The 18,003-nt window shown below is 41.7% G+C and overlaps 1 protein-coding gene across 2 annotated transcripts in view; it reads left to right on the forward strand.

The window, feature by feature from the left end:
* The window catches only part of atp10a (ATPase phospholipid transporting 10A), a 348,664-nt gene extending 331,031 nt beyond the window's left edge, over positions 1–17,633 (forward strand). For both annotated transcript variants that reach the window (XM_072577000.1, XM_072577001.1), the window contains 5 exons: positions 3,069–3,269; positions 8,408–8,488; positions 8,598–8,702; positions 10,764–10,951; positions 13,559–17,633. In XM_072577000.1, the coding sequence (XP_072433101.1) occupies positions 3,069–3,269; positions 8,408–8,488; positions 8,598–8,702; positions 10,764–10,951; positions 13,559–14,279 (1,296 nt within the window). In that variant the 3' untranslated portion in view covers positions 14,280–17,633. The remainder of the gene's footprint in view (positions 1–3,068; positions 3,270–8,407; positions 8,489–8,597; positions 8,703–10,763; positions 10,952–13,558) is intronic.
* The last annotated feature ends 370 nt before the right edge of the window (positions 17,634–18,003 follow it).

Below are 18,003 nucleotides of genomic sequence, written 5' to 3' on the forward strand. Positions count from 1 at the left end.
TTAAATTTTTTTTGCTAATTTTCTTCCAAAGTCTAATTTAATCACTGTTTAGCAATCTTTTGCTGATTTCTTAAATGATCCTAATCATCTAGGCTACCATTAATCTTTGCAATTTCTTTCAATTTGATACCATCCTTAATTGCATTCGTTATCCACAGTGAGCGGCACGGTGGTTTGTGGGCGGCACGGTGGTTTGTGGGCAGCACGGTGGCACAGTGGTTAGCACTGCTGCCTCACAGCGCCAGAGACCGGGGTTCAATTCCTGCCTCAGGCAACTGACTGTGTGGAGTTTGCACATTCTCCCCGTGTCTGCGTGGGTTTCCTCCGGGTGCTCGGGTTTCCTCCCACAGTCCAAAGATGTGCAGGTCAGGTGAATTGGCCATGCTAAATTGCCCGTAGTGTTAGGTAAGGGGTAGATGTAGGGGTATGGGTGGGTTGCGCTTCAGCGGGGCGGTGTGGACTTGTTGGGCCGAAGGGCCTGTTTCCACACTGTAAGTAATCTAATCTAAAAGATGGTGCGTCCTTCTTGTAGTGTCTTTATTTAGCATTTAGTGTCATGAAATATCTCCTTTACTGTCTGCCCATGCTTCTGTATTCACTTAACCTTTTTTCCCATTCCACTTGAGCCAACTCTGCCTTCATATCCTTATTGTATTTATTTGTTAGTTTTAGACCCAAATGTTTCACCCTCGAACTTCTGAAATTTTAGTATGTTACAGTCTTACCTAAACAATCGTTTACTCTGAGGTCATTAATCAATTATTTGTCAATACACAATACCAATTCTAAATCGGCATGTTTCCTGGTTGATTCCACAACATGTTCTTCAAAGAAACTGTCCTAAAAACCCTCTTTGAGCTCATGCGCCAGATCACTTCTGTTAATTTAATTAGTCTAATCCATATGAAGATTAGAATCTCTCACAATTCACAGATGTTAGTGCTCCCGGACTGTCACTGTGAATGTTCAAAAACAGCCACTCTGCTTGTATATGAAACAAGTACCATTGCACAAAGTTCTTTCCATCATTTATCACTGTATGCACATTAACATTCAGCTGTTTAACCTGGATCCACTACCTGGATACAGACATGAGACCAGTAGGTATGTTATTATTAACCTAATTTCTCCTCTTGTTCATAGAATTAGAAGGGTTTTACATTCTTTGATCCTTATCTGATGCCTCTCTGATCTTCTTACAAGCTGCTGCAACTGCACAGCAGCACAGTCACTGCTACCTGCCTTTGTATAGTGCCTTAAGTGTAGAAAAATAACACAATTCCCAGATGCTTTTTTTTTAATTGCTCCACTGTGATATCATCATTGCTGCACGTTACTATTGTTATATTCTTTATTTGCATTTTCAAGTCCCTTTCAAATGATTTAGTTCTTATCTGTACCTGATCTAGCACTCCTGTTTAATATCAGTTTGCTTTTAGATTCATAGAGATGTGCAGACCTTTCAATCCAACTCGTCCATGCTGACCAGATATCCTAAATTAATCTAGTCCCATTTGCCACCATTTGGCCCATATCCCACTAAACCCTTCCTACTCATAAACTCATCCAGATGCCTTTTAAATGTTGCAGTTGTACTACCCTCCATCACTTCCTCTGGCAGCTCAATCCATTCACGCACCACCCTCTGCGTGAAAAGGTTGTCTATTAGGTCCCTTTTGAAACCTTCCCCTCTTACCTTAATCCTATGCCCTCTAGTTCTGGGCCCCACTCCAGGGAGAAGACCTTGTCTATTTATCCTATCCATGCTCCTCATGGTTTTATAAACCTCTATAAGGTCACCCCTCAGCCTCCGAGTTCTAATTTGTATGGTCATAGTGGTAGATTCCTCATTGTTTGAGTATGACGAAACGATAGGTGATTTGCTTAACCTCCTTCCCAGCAGTCTACCCATCACAGATGGGTCTGCCCATGACAGTATCGGTAGGATCGATCACCTCATAGTCATTGAACAGAGGAAGTGCCATCTTCACATTGAGGATGGACTCCATCATACAGTGTGGCATTACCTTCGCAGTGAATGAGACGGATCTCAAACTGATCCAGCAACTCAAATAAGGCATCCATGAGGTTGAGTAGGCCATCAACAGCAACTGAATTGTACTCGTCCACAATCTGCAACCTTGTGGCTTGGCATATCCCCCATTCTGTCTTTACCATCAACCCAAGTTCGATGAAGGGTGCATGGGGATATGACAGGAACAGCACTAGACATACCTAAAACTGAGGTGTTGGAGTGTCGGAGGCTTAGGGGTGACCTTATAGCGGTTTATCATATCATGACGGGCATGGATAGGGTGAATAGCCAAGGTGTTTTCCCCAGGTTGGAGGAGTCCAAATCTAGAGGGCATAGGGTCAAAGTGAGATGGGAAAAATGTAAAGGGGCAACCTTTTCACGCAGAGGGTGGTGTGTGAAAGGAATGAACTGCCAGAGGAAGTGGTGGAGACTGGTACAATTACAGCGTTTAAAAGGCATCTGTAAGGGTACATGAATAGGAAGGGTTTAGAGGGATATAGGCCAAATGCTGGCAAATGGGACTAGATTAATTTAGGATGTCTGGTTGGCATGGACGAGTTGGACCGAAGGGTCTGTTTCCGTGATGTATGGCTCTATGATTCTAATTCGGGATATTTGTCATAAATGATGCCACAACCTGCGAAACCCTCATGCCATAGACAAATAAAATTAAATACTTATCAATGAAATTTGAATAAAGCGGAGAATGTGGTATTAGCTGCTTTGGCATACAGACAGACAGGAGCTGTTGTGTCCGGTGTTGCTCTGTTTTCACACTGTACTGCTGTCTGCTGAGGGATTTTCAATGTGACTCGAGCCATGGTTTCACTTTAGGGCAAGGCGTTAAAAGTTACCTTGGTCAGTTTTGAACCCATGCTGTCGTTGTTTCTCTTCACCATGTTGACCCGTAATTCTGTGAGGTATTTCCTTCAGAAACTGTACTCTGTGGTTAATATCCCAAAGGTGCTGCATTTAACACTGTATAAAGATGTTACTGTTCAATTTACCAAGCAGAACTTTGTTTTTTTTTCAGATGTTTGTTGCTCTTCTATTCTGGTATCAATTCTTCTGTGGATTCTCAGGATCAGCCATGATAGACCAGTGGTACCTTATCTTCTTTAACCTTCTGTTCTCATCAGTTCCTCAACTCATTACTGGAATACTTGATAAGGACGTGTCAGCAGAAACCTTGTTGGCATTACCTCAACTTTACAAAGGTGGACAGCATTCGGAGGTACTTGGAGGACCACAGCGCTAAATATTAAACTGAAAAATACATTTGAAATTCAGCATACCATTAGTCACATTATTTGTAACATAATGTTCTTAACAAACCAATCAGAGTTGATTCTATGTGATGTTATAAGACAAAAAACTGGGTTTGCTATTAATCTGAAACACATTAAAGACACTGGCAACAATGGATTTAACATTTAGTGACCCTTTTTCAGATTATATTCTTCTGTATTCCAGTTATATTTTGAAATGTTAGATGAATACTATTTAGTACAGTAGGTTCTGTCAAGTGGAATGCTCAGGTGGTTTCAGATTTAGTGTTTAAACTAGTTTTAAAAGGGCCCTTGGTGTAAACTGTAGTCAACCTCAACAAGATTTGGGGATTCAGGCGCATAACTGTTTAAAATACCACAAGATACAGAAAATAGGCAACAGGCTAATGGAATGTTGTCCTTCCTATCTAAAGGGCTGGAGTATAAGGATGCAGGAATTATACTACAATAGTACAAAACCCTGGTTAGACCTCACTTACAGTACTGTGAACACAACACCTTGGGAAGGATGTCTTGACTCTGGAGAGATTTCATAGTTTACAAGGATGATACTTGAACTTCAAGGGTTACGTTATGAGGAGAGATTAGACAAATTAGGCCTTTATTCTCTAGAATTTAGAAGGTTAAGGGGTGATCTGCATGAGGTCTTCAGGGTGTTAACAGGAAAAGACAGGGTAGGTAAAGATGAACAATTGCCACTCACTGAAGATTCTAGATCTAGGAAACATGGTCTAAGAATTAGGGCCAGGCCATTCAGGAAACACATTAGAAAGCACTTATATACATAAAGAATGAGGAGCGGCGGTTTGGAACTCTCTTCCTCAAATGGCGGTTTATGCTAACTCAGTTGTAAATTTAAATCTGCGATAGAGAAATTTTGATGAAGTAAGGGCATCAAATGACATGGATCCAGGGCAGGTATATGGTGTTAGGCCACAGACCAGCTGTGATCTTATTGAATGGTGGAACAGGTTCAAGCTGCTGAATGGCCCACTGCTGTTCCTACGTTCAGCTGAGACCTCTGGGCATCAGGTATCTCTAACTTAATGAATGCCAGCCATATCTCAAGTTTCACCTAAACATCTGTCTACAACACCTATACATCCTTCCTTCTAAGTTATTAATGTATATTTTAAAAAGTTGTGGTCCCAGCACTGATCCCTGTGGAACCCCACTGGTCACGGGTCACTAAACTGAAAGCGACCCCTTATCCCCACTCACTGTTGCCTGCCCATTAGCCAAGTCTTCATCTGCATCGATCTCCTATTCCAACACCATGGGCTTTTTCCTTTTGACTTAGTCTTCTGTGAGGTACTTAGTCAAATGCCTTCTGGAAGTCCTAATTTAACATATCTAGGTTCCCCTCTATCTACTCCTGTTGAGACTTCTCAAAAAGATACAATGAATTAGTCAAACGTGATTTCTCTTTCATGAAGCCATGCTGACTCTGCTTGATTAGATTGTAATTTTCCAAACATGCTGTTACTACTTTCTCGATAATTGATTCCAACATTTTTCCAACACTAGGTATGATGCTAATCGGATACAGTTATCCACGTTTTTCCTCCCTCCATTTTTGAATAGGAACATGGCATTGGCAGTTTACCATTTCTCCAGTACTTTTCAAGAGTCCAAGGATTTTTGGAAAAATACAACAAATACATCCACCATGTCTGTAGCTACCTCTTTTAGGAAGCAAGTCAACAGGATCAGGGGACTCATCTAACTTTAACACCATTAATTTGTACAGTGCTACTCAAGTGATAGTAATGGTACTTAATTCCTTCCCATTTCTTCATCATTAATAGGATGTTTGAAGTATGTTCCACTGTACAGGATGCTGCAAACCATCTGTTTAACTCCTGTGCCATTTCCTTATTCCATAACTATCTCCTCATGATTCATTTTCGAAGGGGTCTATGTTCAAATTAACCCTTCTCTTCCTTTTTATATATTGAAAGAAGCTCTTATTGTCAGTTTTTATGTTCCTCAATAGTTTGCCTTTGCTATCTGTTTTCTGTCTTTATTAACTTTTTAAATCTTCCACTGCTGCATTCTGAATTTATCCCAGTCTTTGGGATTATCATTAACTTTTGCCTCCTTTTCCCTTCACCATAATGCTCTCCTTAACTTGTTTAGTTAGGTGTGGTTAGTTTATCTCTCTTTTGAAATTGTTCTTCCTTACTGGGATACATTTTGCTGAGAGTCATGAATTACCTCTTTAAGTGCCTGCTTCCTGCATTTCCTGCTAATCTGTCTGTCCAGTCTCCTTTAGCTATATAGATCCTCATTGTAATTCTCTTTATTTAAGTTAAACACTCTTATTTCTGACCCAAGTTCCTCCCTCTCAAACTGAGCATTCAATTCTATCATATTATGATCATAATTTCCGAGGGAATCTTTTACTCTGAGGTCATCTATTAAAGTTGTCTCATTACCCATCCAGTTCCAATTTAGCATGTTGCCTGGAAGACACCTAGGAAACTATCCCTAATGCATTCTATGAGTTTGTTGTCATCGGTACCCTTTCCATTTTGTTTAACCTGATCAGCTTGAATTATTGTTCCATAATTATTGCTTTATTCTTTTAACACATTCCGATTGTTTGTTAATTTATAGCCTTTCCTACACTGTGGCTACTGTTTGAGGGTTTATGCATTACTCCTTTCAATGTCTTCCATCCCTTCTTGTTTCTCACTTGCACCCAAACGGATTCTATATCGCCCAAGTCTAGATCATATCTCTCAATTGTCCACATTTCAACTCTTGTTAGCAGTGCTACCCTACCCTTCCCTCGTGTCTTTCTGAAAAGTGAAATGTCCCTGAATGTTCACTTCCCAGTTTTGAACTCCTTCCAACCATGTTTCCGTAATGGCCACAAGATCATATCCATTTGCCTTGATTTGGAGGACATGGTATCTTAGCTCAAGCAGGAGGAGTGAACGTACTAATAAGGATATACACCGTACAAGACATTTGTTAGACCCTGTCTGGAGGATTGTGGGCAGTTCTGTGTGCCACATTATTAGGAAGGATGTGAACCCATTGGAGAGAATTCAGAGGCAGTTTATAAGAATGAGGAACTTCCATTATGGGGATAGAGGGAACAGGTTGGGTCTGTTTTCATTGAAGAGAAGACAGCTGAAAGGAGATGTGATGGAGGTTTTCAAAATCATGAGCTGACTGGATGGAGTAGATCGGGAGAAGCAGTTCCCACTCATAAAGGGAACAAGAATAAGAGGGCAAGTATCTAAAGTGATGTGTAAAAGAAGTAAGAATGAAATGAGGAAAGGTTTTTTCATGCAGCGAGTTGTTGGGATATGGAATGCTCTGCCTGGTGGAGGCATTTGGAGGGGGGGAGGTGGGAGGCATTAGATGATTATTGGATTAAAAATAATGTTCAAGGATATGAGAAAAAAGCAAGAGATTGATCCAAGGTAAAGATTCTCAGTTAACGAGCTGGGGTAAGCACAGTGGTTTGAATGGCCTCCTTCTGTGCCACAACACTTTGTGATTCAGTGATCCCGCGGCACCGTGGCACGAGACAGTCTGAGGAAGAAAAAGGCAAATCTACTTGTGCAAAACGTTTGAGTTCCAAATGGGCAGTTTTACAGATCCTTGGAACTCTGTTTGAAGTAAGGATAACATATGGAAGTGTTGGCAGCCAAATTGATCTAACTGACTGGCAGAACAGGTTTGAAGAGCTGAATGGCCCACTCCAGTTTCTAAGTTCCAAAATAGGTGCAAAAAGCAATAGTGACAATCATTTCCTCGATCTAACTTCCCCGTCAGCATATTAAAAATCTTGTGCAGCAAAATAGATCACAGCATCGAAAAGCTGTGTACTGTCACATGCACAAATGGAGGAATTATGATTTATTTTGAATGAGATATATTGAATTGCAGTTTGAAAGTGGTGTTAGTTTTCATTGTTTTGCTAACTATATTAGAACATCTGTGCTTAGTTATTAGTTTGAAGTTTGTCCACATTCTCTTCATTCCCTTAAGTGGCCTTCAAGGGCACATACTAGATCTTGCTGACATGACCTTTTGTGCGGATGGAGCTGTGAATTCTCCCACCCCCACCCCAGTACCTGCTTAAGAAATCACAGAACCAAATTGTGCATAATTCCATATTCAGTAGTTCCCCATACCTGCAAGGGATATGTTCCAGAATCTACCATGGAAGCCCAAAACCACGGATAGGAGTGACCCTATTCATTTAAATGGGAAATTTACTTTCCCGGCAGCATCCTCACTCCTGGTTCTGGAAGGTTCCCTGTAATATATTCAGACAGCGGTAAACCATGGATAACTGAAACAGCAGAAAACGATTCTGTTCATACAGGGGCTGCTCTGTTTTGCGAACACCTCCCTTAGCTCACAGTTAAGCACTTATTCATCATGCCATTCTTCATCCTCTTTATTTCCCTTCATGTTGCTGCTAAGTTCAGAAGTCCACCTTCAGCCCAATGTGGAACGGTTAGTTTAGGTCTCAGATTCCACAAAACTCGCCCTGCTTTGAAGAGCAGTGTATCTGAAGACCTATGATTCAATGTTTTTGCTTTTCTACCCTAAAGCTGAAGGCTGTTCTCAGACCTGAGCTTGTTGGTTGGTCATGATATGGAGATGCCAGTGTTGGACTGGGGTGTACAAAGTTAAAAATCACACAACCCCAGGTTATAGTCCGACAGGTTTAATTGGAAGCATTAGCTTTCGGAGTGCTGCTCCTTCATCAGGTCACCTGATGAAGGAGCAGCACTCCGAAAGCTAGTGTGTTTTTAACTTTGTTCATTTGTGATGCTGAAAACACTGAGGAGTTTTCAGACCACCAGCACCTAGTGAAATATTTCCACGATCATTTTTATGCCACAGCTAACATTCATCTATTTCTTCGACGCTTCACTTATTGATAAACGAGGCAGTAATCTGGATGAAACCGCAAGGAGTAAACTGGACTTAGAAAGAACAGATCTCTTTACAGACCAAACTGTCACACACTAACATTTGTTGGTTCAATCTGCATTAATGTCAATGGTACCTTCTGCATGTAATCAACCTTTCTGTTAATTTGCTGTTCTAGGAATACAAGCCATACATGTTCTGGATGAACATGATTGATGCGCTCTACCAAAGTCTGGTCTGCTTCTTCTTTCCTTATTTGGTAGGCCTGTTTTCTCTTTTGGCTGAAGAAAATTTAAGTAAATTTATTACTCTTGAAGCAAAAATCACATGTGGCTTTGAAATTTTTGTTTTCTTCTTCTCTGTTGCAGGCATACCAGGATTCTGATATTGATGTTTTTACATGGGGAACACCCATCACCACACTGGCTCTGTTCACAATCTTAATGCACTTGTGTATTGAAACTAAGACTTGGGTAAGGAGTCATTTCCCCTATGTTGTCCTTTTAGATTCAGATTACCTACAGCAAAGAAACAGGCCACTTGGCCCAACAAGTCCACACCGACCCACCAAAGAGGAGCTCCCCCAGCCCCATTCCCCTACCCTATATTTACCCCAACTCTTGCACCCAACACTATGGTCAATTAGCACGGCTAATTCATCTCGTCTGCACATCTTTGGATTGTTGGAGGACAGCCACACAGACACAAGGAGAATGTGCAAACTCCACACAGACATTCAGCTGAGGCATGAATCGAACTTGGGACCATGGCACTGTGAGGCAGCAGTGCTAACGACTGACCCACTGTGAAGCCTTATGGTGCTTGCAAAGGCTGTGCAGCTTGTCCCACTCCTCTCTTTCTTGTTGTATCTTTGGAAAGAAAACATAGTTTTGAGTTTCTTCACTAGGGAAAAAAACTCAATAAAATCCCACTTTGCAGAACTCAGTCAATTTGCCCATGTTTGATGCCATGGGACAGAATTGCTGGCTGAGCAAAAAATAATTGCAGACACCTCTCATAATCTGATTCAAAGAACACACACCGCTGGGCACACTCAACGTGTCTCCCTATGGATCTGATTCCAGTTTCTGTTTCACACAGAATATAGAATACAACAGGATGTCTCCATAACAAAATCCCTGTATTTTTGCTTGACTGAGTCAAATTCCTCAGCGTTAAGGACTTATTAAAATGATGGTAACTGCTCATCAAAGTTTATCAGGACTCTTTGCTTCCTTAGGACTAGTGCAATAAGCAATTCCTTTGCATCATCTCTACACCTGTCACCACTCTCCCTGATGTCTGAACCCTGCATGGTAAACATTTTAAGCATACAAAAATGTGGCTAATGAAATGCACAGGTATTTGTGAGCGAGGTCAGATTTTAGCTGACTTGAAGTAACAGCTGAGTTTGGCTGTACACTTCTGTCACATTTCAAGATAGTGGAACACCATGTTAAAAATAATCAGTGGTACAGTTATTTCTGGATAAAATGTGTGTTGTCAATGTGAATTGGCCATAATGCGATTGACAAATCGTGGATGCTGTTTGGTTTATCACAAGCTTTCAACGGTATGGGTATAGCGATTTTCTATAGCATGATTTTCTATAACGATTTTCCCATAGCCGGATTTTCTATAGCGTAAGGTTGCACAAGAATGGAATTATTGCGTTATACCAGAAACATCTGTATGGTCCTCGTGATTTTACTCACAATGGGCCGAATGATGTCCTTCTGTACAGTGAGATGGTATGATGTTAACTATCCCTCTGATCAGACCCTGAGAACCTTGACCAAGTGGTTTCTCACCTACAAGTGGTACCTTTAGAGATCCCAAATATATTCTCTTGCCCCGCCCCTCTCTTTCTCATCCATATGCCGCCATTTAGTCAGCTAAAAGCCACAAGCTCCAAAATTGCCACCTTAAGTCTCTCTCCCCTTCACACCCTCTATTTTAGACCTTCCTTATAAACTGTAACTTTGACCAACGTTTTGTTCAACCTTCCTTTGGCTTGCTGTCCATTTTGTCCATGAGGCATCATTGCTCTCCACTATTTTGAGATAGCAAGTGAACGCTATCACAAAAGAATGGGAGTTTAATGAGGAAGACTGCCATTGCAAACTGTTCATTGATAAAACAAGAAGAGGCAAGAGCCTGTCTGAAAACCCATTCACTGAACAAAGTTATAGTCAAGCCTATTTGGGTCAGGACTACAGTTAAACCTTAAGACCCTGGAGAACACATTGGTCTTTTGTTACAGCTGGCTTTTTCCTATTGCTAAAAGACTTTAACTTCTTAGATCAAGATGAGTTTGAAAATTCAGTCCTCTGGGCTCACACATTGGGCAATAAACTAGAACAGAAGCCTAAAAGGTGACTTTTGTAGAATAGTGCTAATATATTTAGAACCTCTGATAAGCTGTCTAAAATGTCAAACTGTGAGGTAAATGATTGTTATCTCTTTATTAGTTGCTAAGACTGAAATAGTTCAGTGTGCGAAAAGGATCAAATTGCTTTCTTTTATGTTTTCAGACTTGGATGCATGTTGCCTCCATAACTTTCAGCATCCTGCTGTTCTTCACAGTTGCATTAAGTTATAATGCAGCCTGTCCTACCTGCTACCCTCCATCCAATTCCTACTGGACCATGCAGAGGTTGATGACAGATCCCAAGTTCTATCTGATTTGTATTCTTACACCAGTGGCAGCCTTGCTACCAAGGTAAGTATGGATTGTGATGATATTATCCGATTAAAATGACACAGACTGGAACCAACCCAATGAACATTCTGCTGGATAGACTAGTATAGCTGATAGGAGGTGGAGTTGAAATGGAGCGGCTGGTGGGGATTTCCCCAGGTTTTCCCAGGGGACAGGTAGGGCTGCAGACCAAATGCTCCATCCACAGATTTAGGCTAATCCAAAGGCTTAAGGCCCTGCTTTAGGACAAGTTGAGCTCCCCATTGTTTGTGATGGCACAAGGTGCTCCCTGTACGTTGGAGATGAGCTTCTCTGGAGCTGGTTGGGAGGGGCGAGCCAAAGGATTCCGTCATCATTGCCATTTAATACCTTCAGAGGTACCGCCCCTCCCCCCCACCCCCCCAAAGGCAGCCTCCTGATCACCAGCCTGCCTCAGTAGTGCCCAGCTCTCTCTCTCTCTGATTGGCCTGACAACATCAATATTCTGGCCGTGGGTTGGAAGTGATCATTCATGTGGTTGGTTTGGGATTTGTTTCACTGCCAGTCACACTGTCAGGAGAGCAGGCTAGGGCCACCCAACCATCCCTTGTCTGTCTTACAAAATCCACTGGAAAATCCTGCCCGCTGTCTGTACTGTGTGGGCAGAGGGAGATGGTGGCATAGTGGCAATGTCACTGGGCGAGTAATGCAACATCTCAGGCTAATGTCTGTATTCAAATCCTAGCACTGATTCTGTTTGAATTTAATTCATTCATCTGAAATTCAGAGCTAGTCTCGGTAATGGTGACTGTTAAATTATCATGGATTGTTGAAAAAACCCAGCCAGTGTCACTAACAGAAGGATATTTGCTATCCTTGCCCAGATTGGCCTACATGTGATTCCAGACCGATAGCGACGTGTTGATTGTTAACTGCCCACTCAGATCAAGGGCAGTTATGGATGGGTGTTGAGTGTTGGCCTCACTGGTGGTGTCCATATCTCATGGAAGAATAGGGCAAATGAGTAGCATAAAATAGCTACAGTGTAGAAGCAGGCCATTCAGCCCTTCACCACTCTGAAAAGCACCTCACATAAAGTCAGTTCCCTACTGTACCCCTGTAACGCATTTCCCAAGGCTAACCCACCTAGCCTGTACATCCCTGGACACTATGGGTAATTTAGCGTGGCCAATCCACCTAATCTGCACATCCTTTGACTGTGGGAGGAAACTGGAGCATGTGGAAGAAATCCATGCAGACACGGGGAGAATGTGCAAACTCCGCACAGACAATCACTCAAGGGTGGAATTGAATCTGGGTCCCTAGCACTATGAGGCAGCAGTGCTAACCACTGAGCCACCATGATGTCCCAAATCAGTTGCTTATAAGTTTGTACAGATTTAGGAGGAGAGCACCAAGCGGAAGTTCTCATCAGGTCAACATTAACAATGAGTTGGCTTTTTTTTGTGTTAATATATTTTTAAAAAGTCACAGTATGCAAGTTAATAGTGTTATCCTCACAATGGGACAGTGAACAGTCAAGTGGAGCAGTGCATGCTCCTTTAAATTCATAAATAGCACATTTTTCATCTTAGTAATAGATGTTAACCACAGTCACTCTTGCAGTCCTGGCAACTACACAACCACGTACACAGAAGCATTATTTGTGCCCTCTGACCCTGTGTCAGGAAATGGTAACTGCTGAGAAGCAGGGAGGATAGTGCTGACTTAATATCAATAAACCTGTCCAACTCACTGTCCTGAGTCAGATATGGGAGTATTACGGGTCCAATTTTCACACATTTCATGATCCTGGTAAGAACAAATAAAAGGGCTTTCAATTTCCTCCAGGTAGAGTTTTACACAAGGTTGTGTGTCAGGGGAGGTGTGTTTTTAAGCCCTGATAATGTTGAGGCAAGTCAACAGTAGCTGCTATTCCATTTGCATTATAGATAAGGGACAACAGTAGGCCACTCAGCCCTTCAAATGTGCTCAGCCATTTAGTATGATCGTGGCTGGCCTGATTTTGACCTCAACTCTACATTGCTGCATGCCTCCAATAATCTTTTATTGTCCTAGTAATCATAATTTTTCTCTCCTCCCCACTTTGACATGCGGACTTCCATGACTATATCCAAGCTTTGTCTGAGTTTTACCCAAACTCCCTTTTCCATTTCCCTTCAACTCAGCAAGTACGGCATCCCACAATTCAGCTGACCTAAGGACAGACAGGAAATTGATGGAAGCAGAATGAATATCGTTATCCTTTTTGTTTTTTTCTCCTCTCAAAACTCCGGTTGCTAAACATTGCAATGTGGAGCACGATTAAAGATGTTTGAAATGGGATGGCTTATACATTGTGTGTCTGATGATTTGTAGGAATCCAAAACAAACTGGCAATGGAGTTCTGAGCTTTTGAGTCAGTAGTTGTAATAAAAAAGATAGATGAATATTGCGGATGTGAATTGTTCTTTCACAAGGTAGTTAATACATTACATAGTCATCATTGATGAATGGATTGTATGTAAGTGAAAGCGGCTTTCAATTGTTCTTTTAATTTGCCCAGCTATCTCAAATGTTTGCTCGGTTTCTGTTCTAATATCTTGCAATTGTTTTTCTTTTCTCCTTTGGGGAAACACCTTTCTCTAGGTACACATACCGAATATTTCAAGGCACGTTGTTCCCCACTCCAATCCAGCAGGGGCGTCAGCTGGACAGACTCCAACCCGCGGCTTTCAATCAGGCTCACGGATGGAACACACAAGGCAGTTGGCCAGTCACATCGAAACCTGACTTGGTGATGCCACTTTCGAAGGACTCCGGGATTGGCGCTGATGAGTCCTCAATCAGCACTAGCCAAAGCGTCCCCTTGGATACAAACCAAATCTCAAATGGACCATTCAGTCACCAACATGCACCTGAGTTACAAGAAATCAGCTTGCCGACAATGAAGTTGACGGAAGGTGCAAATTACTCCCTTCCAAATGGTTGCTCATCATCTGCTTCTCTTCGAGATGCACAGTTGCACTTGCACGAGCTTCAGAAAACTGGGTTAGTGACAGAGTTGTCTTGCCCAACAGATGGAGTTCGATTGAGCGCATGTTCTGATATGGACCCTTCAAATTTACATTTACTAAACTGTCGGCCACCAGCAGCACCTCCTAATGACACAGTGTGTTTTTTACATTCCTCCTCTCACCTTGGTTTACAGACACAGACAGTGGAACGTGAAAACTCAGTGCCAGATAACACAGAGCGAGAGTGTGGGAAACTCTCCACAGAAGTGTTTCCAGACACTTTCCAAGCCTCAATCTGTACGGTTCCAACAAACTCATTGGAGGAGAGTTCTTTGGAAATGACTCCATTGTGACCAAGGGCTGGCCATCTTAAGTGCCTTTAATTTTTGCACAGTTTCAGTCTTTCTTATAAAATTTTATATTTAATGTTAGATCTTTTCATGAACGCTAAATAAGAGAATATGTATTTTATAATTTGCACATGTGGAATATAGAGAAAAGTTGTGCGGAATTTAATATATAACTGACTGAAATAGTGCTTTTACCAAAATGCAGCTTGCATGAGCAAGTTGAGTGAACAGTTCCATAACTTAAATTCTGTGCCTAAACAAATTTCTGCATCCCATCCCAACTTCCCTTCCCCCTCCAAGAGTAAGAGCCCCACAGCAGAAAATTGAGACAGCTCTGAGGTAGAGGGCATAGGTTAAAGGTGAGAGGGGAAAGATTTAAAAGAGAGATAAGGGGCACCTTTTTCACACAAAGGCTGGTGTGTGTATAGAATGAGCTGCCAGAGGAGGGGATGGAGGTGGTGCAACATTTAAAAGGCATCTGGATTGGTACATGAATAAGAAGGATTTAGAGGGATTATGGGCCAATTGCTAGCAAATGGGACTAGATTAATTTAGGATATCTGGTCAGCGTGGATGAGTTGGATCAAAGGATCCGTCTCCATGCTGTAAATCTCTATGACTCTAAGACATTTTGAGTTTTTTGTCTTTGTTTACACATCAAGGATCAAAAGGAAGCGGTTCACTATGTGAGTGGCATCACAAACCGAGCAGAAAATGTCACAATATTGTGAAGTCTAAAACCTATCAGGATCCCCCACCCCCAAACTAATAATGCCTATTATGTATGCAACACACTGTAATATATACAACACTCCCTTCACACTGTTTGCTGATGAGGACCTGAGTTAGTAATGGAAACAGCCATTTGTAAGCCTCTCGCGCTGTAGTTGCACCCCTCTCCACCCTGCCCCCTGTCCCTGTGCATGTAACAATGCCACGTCTTCTGAAGATGCTCCTACAGCAACAGGAATAGATCACTTGCCCATGCTGCCCTGTGAGACCATGGCTGATCTGCATATGCCTGCTTTGGCTATTTAATACCTTTCCTACAGCTTACTGAGCTTGGCTAACACAATTCCATCAAACTCTAACTTGAAGTGGGTAACTGATCTGAAGTCTGTGTTGTGTGAGATGAGTTCCATACTTCTAGCACTTCTGGTATTAAGAATTGGTTGCTAATTTCTCTGCTGAATGGTCTGGTCTCATTTTAAGGTTGTGCCCCTTGCCCTAGACCAGTGGGAAAAGTTCCTCTGTCAGCACCATTCACACGTCAGCCTCATTCCTGATGAAGGGCATATGCCCGAAACGTCGATTCTCCTCCTCCTCAGATGCTGCCTGACCGGCTGTGCTTTTCCAGCGCCACACTCTCGATTATTCACAAAAAGGCCTTTCCAATACAGATATGGGTGGAGAAAATAATGATAGAAAAATCAACACGCAAAGAGTATTATCTTTAAGTAGAAATGGAAATTTATTGTCATGTGTACTTTTACATGAAAGTACAATGAAAAGTTTTATAAGTTGTCGTACCACAGTGCCTATAATAATGACAGAAGTCTTACATGATAACAAAGAAAAGTAAATTTAAGACAAATTTCATCACAGTTCAGTTAACAGCTTAATTCTGAGGAATCTTAGTAAGGCTACAGGTTTAGCTCGCATAAGTAGTCGCCATCGTCCCAGAGGACAATAAGGCTGCTGTCTCATGAGAAATAGAGGGACAACTAGTGATGAGTTTAACTTGAAGGTCACCTTTCCTCCTGTGAGAAATGAGATTGAGAAGGCAGGACCTTCATGGTTATTTTAGTTGACCCCATAGCCATAGTCGTCTACCAGAAGCTAATCCACCTTCACCTGCGCATCACAGTTGGTTTTGATAAACTCAAAACCAAGGGAAATTGAAACAAGTGGCAGGGAACAGGCCATTCTGCCCATTGAATCATGCTGGTGGTCTTCAGCCCCTCTATTATCTGACCTTATCAGCCAAACCTTTCACTCCCTCCTCTCTTCAACCAGCTTTCCCAGAACTGCAACAGTTGTTGAATTTTGCTTCTGGAGAAGGACCACCTTTATTTTAAGTAAAAGATAAATATGAAATCCTCTGCTTTAATTGCCTGGCTCAATGCTTGCTTTTGATTGGGGAAGAGTGCATGCACAGAGGATAGAGAAGACGGTATGGGAAGGTAGCAGTGGTGGGTTTCAATTGGAGGTGAGTGTATAAGAAACAGGTGGAAACCTAAAAGCTGAAAGACTTGCTGTGCCTCAATAACTGAACTGTGTTTTGAAATGTCTTCCTCTTACCCACACTAACCACCACCTGCAAAAAAAAGGTGCATTTACGATCATTTTGAAGACCTATGCCAGTTGGAATAATGGAAAACAGAAAACTTCTGTCTGATTAATGGCAGGAGACGGAACAAAACAACATCAATGTCAGTTATAAATGATGATGTGTGAGGCAGATAGTCACACGTGGTGAAAGGTGTAATTGTGATGCTGCTTATGTTTCACTCATCATTTCATGCCATCCATTGCTGGTGCAAGCAAGAGTTAAGATATTGTATGATAAAATTACATGTAAATTTTGTTTGGAGACTAAGTGTTATGGTAGGTTTGTAATTTGGTGTTGCCTTTTTTAACCCTTGAGGTGCCATTGATCCCCAAGAAACAGGAAAGAATATTTAATGATTACAGGTGGTGATGGTTTAGACTATTTATTAAATGAACCCTAAATAAGGCTAAAGATTGTATATAATAGTGGGAATATATTTCAGATGTTGAATAACTAGTAAAAGGTGTTGCAAATCGGGCCTTGTGCTGCAGTAGGAAAACTAATAGTTCTTGGAACCCCAACTGAAGAAATAGTGTATTCAATTACTATGCCCATCAGGAGATTACATAGTCTAAAGGTTGCCCTGTATTCCGTAATAATACTGTTGTACTGGTACCAAACATTGCACTGACCAGCAAAATGGGGAAGCAGTGATGTCTAAACTTGTAACCCAGTGTCCCTGTTTAATGTTCCAAGGATATGGGTTGATTCGAATGGCAGATGGTGCGACTAGAATTCAGTAAAAACCTGAAATTAAAAGTTAGTTTAATGACGACCATGTAACCATAGTTGTAAAAACCCATCTGGGTTTTTCACTGGTATCCTTTAAGGTGAAAAACTATTGTCCTTGCCGGTCTGACCTACATGTGACTCCAGATCCACACCAATGTATTTAACTTTTAACTACTCTGTGACATGGCCTTGCAAGCCACTCGGTTCAAGGGATTAAGGATAGGTAATAAATGCTGCTTCAACCAGCAACACCATGAATGTATGAATAAAAAATTCCAAGAAGAATGATCTAGGCTTTAATATGATTTGGTCTGATTTTTAGCCAATTCATCATCTTATTTGAAAGCAGTGATTAATAAACTTGTTACGGTTGACAACAGACTTTGAGCAGCAAAGTACAGAAGAGCATTCCAAATAAAAGGGTGGAATTAAATGCCTCCACTGCACTGAGCTGGGAGGTGATAGGGTGTGAGTAACATTGTTGGATGGCGGGGGCTTGTCACCTTACCTGGGATTTCAGCTGCAATGAGGGAAGTGTCTGACAATCCACCCCTCCTCCATTGTCCTAATTAAGGCCCTTACATAGTCTCCTTGCGCTACTGCTGGTAACTTACATGGGGTTGGAGGGGCAGACCACGCACCAATAATCTGGTAGTTACCTCT

Source organism: Chiloscyllium punctatum, chromosome 9, assembly GCF_047496795.1.
Source record: "Chiloscyllium punctatum isolate Juve2018m chromosome 9, sChiPun1.3, whole genome shotgun sequence".
Classification (NCBI taxonomy): domain Eukaryota; kingdom Metazoa; phylum Chordata; class Chondrichthyes; order Orectolobiformes; family Hemiscylliidae; genus Chiloscyllium; species Chiloscyllium punctatum.